Here is a 12,395-nt window from a genome sequence, read left to right on the forward strand (position 1 = left end):
CAGAGAGAGACTTCAGTTTCTTCTTGCTGAAAAAGTTCTGGAGCCATTGCTAGGGCTCAGAACAGACTTGATATGACAGTATACTCCTCATTTTCTTCAGTGTTCCTTGTTCTTTGTGCTTCCAAAACCCATGGAAAAGAACATGGATGACTCGGACAATTGCAGTGACTGTGTATTTAAAGAAGAGAATTATTATTATTATGCTCAAGGAAAAGAGCGAATCTGGTTTTCTTTGCATATCCACAGCACTGAGATTATGAGCTGATCATGCACTTATCACGTACAGGTGTTCTTTTTTTTCCCCAGTAGTAATGTTATGGATAATCTGCATACTAGCTGTAATAAATTCCTAACTAAGTTTTTATTATGGAATAGGGTAATCAAATTGTAGATGTGCCATTTGTGAACTAAAGGATCTAAATCATTCAGCCTCTTTAGACCTCAGATCAGGATTTTATTTTTAAAGATAGTGAAAAGCAGAATAGCCATTTTTGGAGACTGCTAGCTCAGTTAGCAAATAATCTTCACATCTATCAGAATTGGTATATAGTCAGTTTGAAAAAAACTACATAGTTATTTATTATTATTTTCTGTTATAGTACAAAGTCCTAAATTAATTTTAAAGACTATATTTGTTTCTATATTACATTTATGTTTATAAAACAATAGGTAAATGTACACATGGAATAAAAGGATGAACACTAAGAAAGAAATACTTTGCCAGCATAACTAAATTTTTTGAACTATCAAATTCGGCATAGAGTAAAGAGATATATCTGAAAACCCAAATTACCTTATAATGGAGCTTATGGTAACTTTGCCATGCTGTGAATGGACCTACTTGAGCTTTGAGTATGTAATGGAGGAGGCCGTGGTCTCCCATAGCATCTGCCAAGGTGACCGAGATGTGATCCTAGGGAATCAGTCTTGCAATGATCGCAAATTAGCAAACTGAAACTCAATCATTTGAATTATGTGCGGAGAAAGCCTGTGTGAATAAAATGGGAAGGTCAGTCAGAGACCAACTAAGGACAGCTCCAGGACTCAGGGCTGTTGCCATGCATACAGCAATGTCTATAGAAGATAGTAACTACATCGTGATGTACCAGCCTCCAGCCAGAAGGAGCTGCTCTCCGTTAGTGGTATATGAAGGTATTTTCACACACTGATTTGCTAATATTTTGAAATCCACACTTGAATTCAAAGCCTGGAAATACAATTTCACATCCAGTTTACTGAGAAAAGGGGTTTTAGAAGTTTCATTTTAGATGTGAAAACAGGTATTGTCCAGCATTGCCAGAAGTAAATGCCTTGTTGGATACCATCAGTTTCAGTCACAGCACCAGTAAATTAAATGATAAAACTAATAGTTTACATGGCACACAATTGTGACTCACCATTTTTTAGATGCAGATGACTTGGGTACATCTTTCTTCACTATTATGTATCAGTTGTATTCAGCAATGTAGTTGTAAGTTTTCACATCAACTTTCTGTAACCTACAATTACTTGGAAGAGAGTCTTAATTGAAGATTTGGTGTGGGATTCTCTCAACTGTTAATTATTATCAGAAAACCCAGTTCACTGTGGAAAACATTATTATCTGGAAAGCTAAAATAGATTATTTTTACGGCTTAAAGTTTCCATAAAAAATCATTCCTGATAATGTGAGTTAATCATCAAACCAAATATAAAAATTTCTATGGCATTTGGAAGGGCTTTTTTTTAACTTTGTGTGTGTGTGTGTGTGTGTGTGTGTGTGTGTGTGTGTATGAGATGTATAGATGTGCTTTTTAGCTGAAGCAAAGTCTTAACATTTGAATGGATTCTGAATATACATACTCAAGGTACATATTTTATGTTATGTGTTACTTTGTATTTTGAATAGGGCTGTAGAAAAATGGTTCAGGTGGATATTTCATTTATTTATAACAGATCAATTATTAAGTGTATTTCTACAAATTTCATGAGCTTATTCTAAATCTTAAAATTTAATTTTCCACATGTGGTATGTGACAACAACTCTTCCATCCAGTATCATAGCTGGATTCCTAAGATTAAATTGTCTTGTCTTAGGCCACAGAGTAGTTCAGGAACAAAGAGGAAAACTAAAATGTCAGGTAGATTAGTTTTGGGTGTTTAACCCAGACACTGGGCACAGCAGCTGAAAAACTCATTTAATCGTCTGCAACCTGCTATTCATATGTTTACCCAATATACAAAGTGTCGCAGAAAGGATATTACTCACCCACACTACATAGCTAGGAACTATCTCAAACACATGAGTCAGATACTTAGGAAAGCAAAACAGCGACTTGCTTCTTGCACTTCCTATTCTGGGATCCTAAGAAATTCCTGGGTATTTCTGAGACAGTTTTAACATTTGCTAATGGACAGAGTAGTACACACATATAATGGCAATTTATCTTAATTAAATTTGCATTACTATTTTTCAAAGCATTGGTTTATTTATTTTTTGAAAATGTCATTCATGAATACTATGTACCTGATTAATTCCTACCCCCTACATTATTTCAATTCTTGGTGGTGTCTGTGTATGAGTACAGGTATGCATATTTATTTGGGTTTGCTGGTACATGTGAACATGTATCTGTGTACATGTGGAAACCTGTAATGTCAGCTGTAGAATTAAGTATTTAATAGATAAAATCTCATCATCAGGTTCCCTACCCACCTCAATGGATTGTGTTTCCAAATAAAAAAATACACACACACACTTCATATTTGTAATATGCCTTAGGCAGCACAATAGCTTGGGCACTGCCTAATCTTTACTACCTCCCACTGATAATTCCAAGTTACTACTTACTAAATTCTTTGTTCTATCTTGACTTACCTTGAGACCCAAAGGATAGCACAACTGGGCTATACTCTTGACCTTGCTCTGCCAGCGCCTTCACATGTCGACCAAGCCTGTCTGTCCTGTACTCTTCAGGAGATGTATATTTCAAGCATGACATCTCTCCTCTCTTCCACATTCTCCCAGCATGGTGGATCTCCTTTTTCATCCTGGTCCCAAGCTCAGTATATTCTAAATAACCTGCCTCTGTCTGAACTCCCTAGCTATTAGTGATTGGCATCTTTTATTTACCAATCAGAACCAACTGGGGGCATTTTCCCAGAAGCTATGTGCAGACTCATGCAAGCAGATTTGGAGGAACATAATCAGCCTTTATAATGCAAGCAGCTACATTCTATTAAAAAATATTTTTAAAGTCTTAAGGATAGAAGGGAGAAATAATGGTAGTTTAAGTTATATAAAGAGTAGAGTAATATTAGAAGAAATTAGATATATGAGAATAGATTAATAAATTTACTCTTAAAACATTTTATAGCCATAATCTTAAATTGGTAGAAATCTTTACATTTTGATGTAGAATTATGTAAGTTATGTTTCTTACATTGGTACAGAATTTAAGTACGGATACAGGTTTATGGCTTTCATTGGTATAAATATTTATATATTGACACAAAATTTAAAATTAATTTTATTACTCTTAAATAGGCATTATGCATATGCAACTCAATTAAGAATACAAGGCTTACACTCTGTCCTTCTAATAGCTGCTATTACAAACAGTTTAGGATGATTAAGTAGGACAAGTTAAAAGTCAAATAGTAAGCTCATGGTAATGTTAAATCTTGATTTAATTACAATAAAGTGTTTCCAATATTATTCAAATAGTAAATAGATAGGAGTAGTCAAGGTTTTATAGTTCAGGTATACTATATATAGATAGTCTATAAAGCATCAGAGATCCACAGATTATGGCATTTGTAATTATTTGATTATTAATAAATATTTTGATTAGGAGACATATCTACTCCTGATAGCATTGCCATCCCATTTCAAAGAAGCTATTGAGCATTATTACCTTATTAGAATCTCCTCATTTGTGACATGCTTGCTACTGGGTAAGAAATACCCTAATTTAATTCTTCAGACAATTACTGTCCAAAAGAGTACACAAAGGTGGGGGATAAGCAACTATTAAGCTCTGCCACAACAGGTAAGGTAGTCATTCATAAGTCCTGCTTCACTTAATGTCTGTCAGATGGTTCTGGGCCAGAAGACTGAAGACAGATGTTCCAACATTATATAAGGACTGTCTAGACAGTCAGCTGTTTCTACTAATTGTGTAAGTTTTAGAAGCTATCTCTTGTGCTTCCTACATATTCAGGTAATATTTAATTCTTTTTCAGGTTTCTGATAGAGTTGAAGATTACGTACCGTCTCATAATTGAACTGCAGTTATTTAATATTAATGATATTCTAGATTTGAAGGATGTATTTCAGATGATATTCCATGTTAAAATCAAACATAATGCAGGTATAGAACTGTAAAATCTGTACGTTATGATAGATGATAGAATACTTTATCTCGATTGCCAAATATGATGGACTGGATATTCTATGTATTATACCTTATAATTTACATAATTGTTATTATAATTATGTTCATCATATTGAAAGAAAGGAGCTTTTTTTAAATGGACAAAATGTAGAAAATGTGGCTGCATATTACAAAGGTTAAATATGTTTCCCCAAATACACGAGTGCTTACATGAGTTTCTGCACATAGTTTCTGGGAACCTGGCCCCAGTTGGTTCTGATTAGTAAAGAAAAGATTGCCAACAACTAATAGTTGGGGAGGACAGACAGAGGTATTTTTTTTTAGAATACCAGGCTTCTGACCAGTCCAGTTGTGCAGCCTTCTGGGTCCAAAGCAGCCAAAGTAGAACACAGAAGTTAGTAAGTAGAAACTTGGAATTATGGGGTGGGAGGTAATGGAGGTTAGACACAAGCCCAGTAATTGTGCTGCGTAAAGCATATTGCAATATTAAGTATGTGTGTGTGTGTGTGTGTGTGTGTGTGTGTGTGTGTGTGTGTATCTTGTATTTGGGAATAAAACTATTGTGGCAGGTAGAGAACCTGCCACCAGAATTTATTTTTTAAAATATTTCGCTCAACAATCAGCTTCTGTGTTATTTTCTCTTGGATATTGTAAAGTATACCTCATTTTTTTTTTTTGAGACGGGGCTTCTTGTTGTCCTGGAGCTCACCAGTTCAATGATGTAATCCCCAGAGATCTGCCTGTCTCCACTTACCCAAGCATATGATTAAAAGTGAGTGCTATAGGGCAGGTTTATTTTGTGTATGGTCAGAAGATCCAGATTCAGGTCTTTATGCTCACACTCCAAGCATACTGGACTGACAAAGGTATCTGAACAATGCAATATCAGGTTTTCTTTTCCAAATCCTATGCTCTACCAAGTGGTTCCATCTTTACCTTGATTCCAAGGTCAGCTTTAAAAGAGGAAGAAACACTGGATTCTTCTAATCTTTTTTTGTATCAAGAGAAACCTAGGTAATTCCTTATTTGGATAATTAACGAGAACAAAGCCAGAGCCATTAACCAGCAAGTTCTTTGTAAGGAACAAAGCAAAAAGCAAGCAAATAACTAAAGAGATCCATTTTAACACAACTAAAAATGTGATAATGAATATTCAAACCTGATTAAAACCCAATGGCAGGTGATTCAGCCAAGTCCTTGGACTCCAACTCGGTTCTCAGATGTAAGATATTCTTTTATGGGAAAGTAAAGTGATGTTTAATTATCTCATTAATGCTGTAGCGAACATTCAGTTCCTCTAGACCACAATCAACACTGTGATATTTGTAAACTACTTGTGTTACTGAAAGGAAGGTAAAAAAATCCAGTGTTGTTTGGATCTAAGCCATGACTTCTGTAATTGGTATTCTAATTATTCACACAGGCCAAAAATAAGTCACCTTCTGTTATGCTCTTTCCAACCCTAGCCAAATTGCATTCAATCCAAGTCCCTTTGCAAAGGAGCGGTCTTAGCAGAGTATCTCTGTATAATCTACATTTTAACCTTCTTTTTACCTCCTCTGCTCCCCGAATTTTATGTTTTACAGGTCAAACAACACTGGCTTGTTTTCCTTGAAAGATCATTTGCCTGTAACTCATGTAATTATTACGGATACCAACCGATCAAACTCAGAAGCTGCTTGGAGAATTGGCCCCTTACGTTGCAATGGTGACCGTGAGTAAAACTACTCTCCCCCATTCTCTGAAAAACAGAAGCATAGAATATTTTGACTCCCTTATCCCTTTTCCATTCAGTGTCTTCCCTGGCATGAAAATTACCCAGAAGCCCATTGCTTTTTCATATCCCATTAAAAACAAACCAGACATGTTTAAGGCTTCTCTGCTTTTCAGGGCACTTCTGGAACGCCGTCTCATTTTCTACGGAAGCTTCTTACCTCCACTTTCCTACCTTCCATGCAGAATTCAGCGCTGACATTTCTTTCTTTTTTAAAACCACCGCTTTATCTGGAGTTTTTCTAGAAAACCTTGGCATTAAAGACTTCCTCCGACTTGAAATGAGCTGTAAGTGTTTTCCTCTATGAGTTCAATGTCAGTGGTTCACAGACTAGGGTTTTACTTTATCTATGCCACCAACCATCAGTACAGGTTTTCAATGTCCAGCAAACATCACTGTTTATCAGGAAAATTACCACTGAAGCTGTCAATTCCATCGGATTGAGTTAGGATTTATTATGTTCTATCAGCCTTTGTCATTATTTCATCAGGATATGTATATTGCAAAAAGAGCTATGAATGTGAGTATCTTTTGCAGGCTCCACTCTTTATTAAGAGCAATTATTTCTTAGCTGTCACTTTAAGCTGCCACACTGTAACATTACACTCTAAGGGAAGCAGGATGGCTGTTATTCTCCATTCTCTTCATATTCAGGACCCACTTTACAGTTATACCCATGCTTCAGAAGTCCATTTTTTTTTATGAGCTGGGAAGACAGTTCAACCAGTAAAGGACTTTCATGCAAGAATGAGCACGTGAGTTCAGTTCTTCAGAACCCAAGTAACATAGCTAGGAATGCCTTAGACATGACAGAGGGAGCACAAACTAGCAGAGCACTGCTGCTCATTTAGCAGGATTGGCGAGTTCCTGGTTCAGATAGAGATAGGTATAGAGGGCTTAAGAGAAAGACCAGTCTTTGTAGCACTGATTCTGCAAGCAAGAGAAACTGAACCCGAGAATTCATGTAAAAAATAAAAAGGCAGATGTGGTGTAGTTGTAGGTAATTATAATCCTACTTTGGGGGAGATAAAAAAATCCTTTTAAGCCAGTGAAATGCCTCACACTACAAGGTTAGGAGACATCCTAAGGTATGACACCAATGTTGTCTGTTCTCTAGCCTCTCCGGGAGCGTGAACAAACATGAATAAACATCTCTGTACACATGTATACCAGCATATCTGTGAATGGACACAAACAAACACACAGATATATAAACACCTATAATGTTAAACACATTTTCATCTCTCTCTTGCTTATGGGGTTTTTGCACTGAATGGTCTCCATTACCTGTATCTACCTGGCTTTTACTCTGCTCTTGCCATATCTGCTTGAGCTTGTCCTTCACTACCCTATAACCTTGTCTACATGGATATTTTCCAATAGTCTGAGTGAGCTCATTGACCAAATGACAGTGATGTAACTGCATGAGATATCCTTGAAAAGAAAGCAGACATTTTAACCACAGATATTGGAAATTTGAGAGTTCAACAAAGTCCATTTCTAGGAGGTAATGGTGGAGGAATTTGTGAGTATGCAGCACATAAATCAGCAACTAAGTGTTTCTTTTGTAGTTTCAGACTACATACAGGAAAGAAAGTGTCTCTATGCTACTTTTTTTCTTTTTTATAGTCCAGTGACCCCAGACATATTAATGGAGGAAGCTCTGTGATTTTGGTGTTAAATAAAAATATTTTATACCTAACAGAAAAGCATGATGAGTGCTAGCCATTTCCTAACATGAGCATAAGAACTTCAATATATACTTAATAAATATCTGGGCCTGCAGGCTTTTCATTCACTAAACCCACAGTCAATGTTACGTTGTATTATCACAAGTTAATGAGCAATGATTGAATGTTAATTACAGATCAGTGTCCAGTTTGTTTATACTTTGTAGCACAAGTGGAATATCAACCTTAGTTGATCCTATTTATTTACATTCCAAATGCACTGTTTCCTTGTGCTATACACTTTTTAAAAATTAAATAAGTACTAAATTAAAAAAAAACACAAAACTATCATGTAATTGTTTGTTGTTTACTATCATTATACCATCAAATAGTACTTACTAAGCACACACAATTGGTATTCAATTTTTTCAGCATTAGACCTAAGTCTGGGGATGTAGTTCAGTAGTAAAATAAAGGATTGGCAAACACAAGACTCAGAGTTCAGTCCTTATCAGTCAAATAAAATCAATATGTAAACATAAAATCAAAAAATTTTAAGGCCTTGTGGTTGATAAATTATTAGTATTATTGCTGTTGTTACTACTGCTGTAAAGAAAATAAAGCTCAAACAAAATTTCAAAACCATCATATTCGCTATTGATACAATCACATTACTCATTGAAATAGATGGACTTCTTAGAAAAATATTATTTATTTACATTCCAAATGTTGCCTCATTTCCAGGTCCCCACTCCAAGAGTCCTTCATATCCTTCCCCTTTGACTCTAAGAGGGTGCTCCACCCTGTCTTCCCCCCACACCCAACCATAACTCACCCACTTACACCCATCTGCATAGCCTCCTTCCCTGGTATATCAGGTTTCCACAGGATTATTCATATCCTCTCCCACTGAGAACAGACAAAGCAGTCCTATGCTACATATGTGTTGGGGGCCATGAACAAGCCCATGTATGCTCTTTGACTGCTGGCTTAGTCTCTGGGATCTCCTAGGGAACCAGTTTAGTTGATACTATTGATTTTCCTATGGGGTCATTCATTTCAGCTCCTTCTATCCTTTCCCTAATTCTCCTATAGAGGTCCCAACTTCAGCCAGTGGTTGGCTGTGTGAATCTGCATCTGTCTCACTCAGCTTCTGGTAGAGCCTTCCAGAAGACAGCCATGATAGGCTCCTGTCTGCAAGCACAACATGGCATCAGTAATAGTGTCAGGGTTTAATACCCACCCATCAGATGAAATTCAAGTTTGGCCAGTTACTGGGTAGCCTTTCCTTCAATCTCTGCTCCATTTTTGTCCCTGTATTTCTTTTAGACGGGAACAAAATTGGGTCAAAATTTTTGAATGTATGACAGTGAATCCATTCCTCTATTGTGAGCCACTAGATGTGGTCTCTTCAGGTTCTTTTCCTCCACTGTTGATCATTTTGGCTAAGGTCATCCCCATTGAATCCTAGAACCTCTCACATTTCAGTTCTCTGGGACTTTCTAGAGATTTTATCCTTCCACCCCTACCCCACCCTCATAGCTGCATATTTCCGTTCATTGTTCTTTGTCCTGTCAGTTTGAGATCTCTCCCTTCTTTCCCCCTATCTGACCCAATCTCCACTTCCTCCCTTCTCCCACTCATGTTCTTCCCTCACAGATGGACTTTTTTATGCTAAAGTGTTTATGGCAAGAAACCTTGTACACCGTTTATTTGGAATTTTCTTTTAGCAAATTTAGTAGGTCAGATTAGCTATAGTCCCATCCCCAGAGTACTCTGTATCATAAAAGTTAAAATTACTAATAATTAAATTTCACTGTGTTGATAAATGATTAGATTGGTTTTATAATAAACTATGTTCTCATCATCAATCAAACAATATTTATTATCTCTGGGCATCACTGTGATTACTGTTCCAACTTGCAGATAGGGAAGACAGTCTGATTAGCTATTTTTCTTGTTGTGGAAAATACTTTAGTGAAACAACTTAAGAGACAAAGGGTTCTTTTTGGCTCAGAACTTAAGTATATAGTTCTTAATAACAGAGAAGGCATGGTACCAAAACATTTAGAACAGATAGTCACACTGAATCTGTAATCAGGGCACAGAGAGAAGTAAATGCTGGTGCTCAGTCTTTTGTCTGTTTTTTTTTTCCTTTAATTTTAAATTTTTATTTAGCTGAGGATATTCCAAACCCTAAGAAATTATATAGCCTATATTTAGAGAAGATCTTCTAAGGTCTGCTAACCTAATCATTTTTTCTTAAAAGATTTATTTATTCATTTTATGTATGTGAATACACTGTAGCTGTCTTCAGACACACCAGATGAATGCATCAGATCCTATTACAAATGGTTATGAGCCACATGTGGTTGCTGGGAATTGAACTTTGGACCTCAGGAAGAACAGTCAGTGCTCTTAACTGCTGAGCCAAACCTTGCATGAACATTCCCATTTTTCAGTATGGGGACATTATGTCATGTCAAGGTGACAATTTAGATTAACTATCACAATGAGTATTAAGGTTGTCCACAGGGACAAGGATCAGAAGAGGCTAGACATGGGATCAACACACCTTCTCTATTCCACCAATTTCTTTTTCCTGCTTTTATCAGTGAAGAGTCAAGAATTTTAAATCAAATAAGAAGACAAAATTATTTCTATCCAGGTCTGAGGTTTGGGTTCTTCAGGGAATTCTAGCAACAATGTATCAGAATGTGTTTGTGAAATACAAGAATAAAAGCAGCTATTGACTTTTCAAGAGGCCGTATCTCTAAAGCAGTTAAGCATTGTTTACTGAACTTATATTTATCATTTAATAAATGAGATCACAGGCTATTAGAGTAGCTAACTAGCCATGGGAATCTTATACCTTCTCATAAATGGACTCTAACACGTTCATAAATCCACTCAACTTTTTTAGCTGTATAGTTCACTAATGAGTTGACCAGCACAATACAGAGGTGTCACCATCCCTGCCCTGGATGAATAGTCAAGAATGCACGAATGTCTCCTCACGAAACTTTGAACTAAGTAGTGAGAAGGGCACTAGAGAGTAGGAATGAAAGGATTCCTTTTGGGGTACAGTGATATATTCCTACTGTGGAGTAATAAAACAACAAGGGCCTTTCCTAGACTTCGCTTCTTCAAACTCTTACTAAGAATTCCACTCTACAGGCTATTCCTTTGAGAATCTTCACAAAATAGAGTAGTAGGCTCATCATGTTTCATTCATTTTTGAACATCCTGGCATCTAGGTCTGGCTTGATGGACACCATCCAAAGGCCTCTTAAATTTGTCTTGGACAATAAAGGAGCAAATCATGAGAAAATGTTCCTGTGAGATAGTTGCATAGAAAAGTTCGAGATAGTTTGCTAGTGTGACTGCATCACAAATCCAGTTCCATGAAATTATGTGGTTGCCCCTGAGGCCTATCACAAAGTCTGGAGTATATGATGTAGGCTTACTGTACCAATTCATTCATTCATTCATTCACTCATTCATTTGTTCACTCATGCATCTTATATGCAACAGTGTGTATTTACTTCTACTATGCATTCATAGTCATGGGAGGCTACATAAACTATATAAGATATTAAGGCATGGGTTAAAAGTATAAGCTCTGGAACATATTGCCAGGTTTAAATCTTAGTAATTACAGACACCATGACAACTTTATACCTGTGTTCAGTTCCTTCATTGATGAAATTGTCATCTTTAACATGTTTAATGAGGCTCAACTGAATCCAGTGATGGAAAATGCTTAGCAGTGTATGGCTTATTCCGTGCATTAATTACTATAATGTTAGTTACACTGTATTTTACTGATTCTCTTTCATATTGAGGAGGAATGATTGATTTAAACATTATTAGTTATTGAAATAAAGAAAAGTGATGATAAACATTTAAACATTTAAAAAGGTTTTACAAGGATCCTGGAACCCAGGTGTAAAAATCAAAAGCAGCTGAAGATAAATGCAGGACCAGCACATGTTCTTTTTGAGGAGTGCAGTCTTGGTTTCGCCACATCTGTATGTACACAAGCACAGGGCTGGGGGCTGGATTTGCACTGAGCACGTGTTCCTCCACAGTTGCTTCCCAGCCTAGAATGGCCTTGTAGTGGACAAAGTGACATGGTTAATGCCCCTGTGACAGAACCTTAGTGCGATTCTCCATGCATTTGAAAGATACACTTTTTTAACTATGCAATATGAATTATATGAAGGGCTTTGCGAGTCAGAAGGAACAAAAGCAGTGGTAGTATGGGCCAACTTGTAGGAAAATTACTAAGAAAGGAGATAAAAAGATTTATGAAGTGGTGATACTAAAAGATCACACTCAGCTAATTTTTTTTTGTTTATGCTTACAAAGACAGATATATCCTTGAGTTGAGGGTCATCCTAACACAGAGCAAGGTTAGGCCCAGGTGTGTTGGAAATGGCAACTTCAGGGCAGAGTCCCCCCAACTAGCTTATCATCTGTGCTTAACAAAAGCTGACACATCTCTCAATTCTTTTTCATAGTTAAAAAAAAAATACCGTATGCTTGCTGTTTCCTGAGAATCAAAGGGCTGGG

General features: G+C 36.6%; 1 protein-coding gene across 5 annotated transcripts in view; it reads left to right on the plus strand.

Annotated features, from left to right (window-relative positions):
- Positions 1 to 12,395, plus strand: part of Cntnap5a (contactin associated protein-like 5A) — a 1,008,100-nt gene that overhangs the window by 836,908 nt on the left and 158,797 nt on the right. For all 5 annotated transcript variants that reach the window (XR_005492234.2, XR_005492233.2, XM_039090650.2 and 2 more), the window contains exons 15-16: positions 5,963 to 6,090; positions 6,267 to 6,437. Coding sequence is in view for 3 of the 5 variants with exons in the window: in XM_039090650.2 (XP_038946578.1) it covers positions 5,963 to 6,090; positions 6,267 to 6,437 (299 nt within the window). In the remaining 2 variants the exon portion in view is untranslated. The remainder of the gene's footprint in view (positions 1 to 5,962; positions 6,091 to 6,266; positions 6,438 to 12,395) is intronic.

Source organism: Rattus norvegicus, chromosome 13, assembly GCF_036323735.1.
Source record: "Rattus norvegicus strain BN/NHsdMcwi chromosome 13, GRCr8, whole genome shotgun sequence".
Taxonomy (NCBI): domain Eukaryota; kingdom Metazoa; phylum Chordata; class Mammalia; order Rodentia; family Muridae; genus Rattus; species Rattus norvegicus.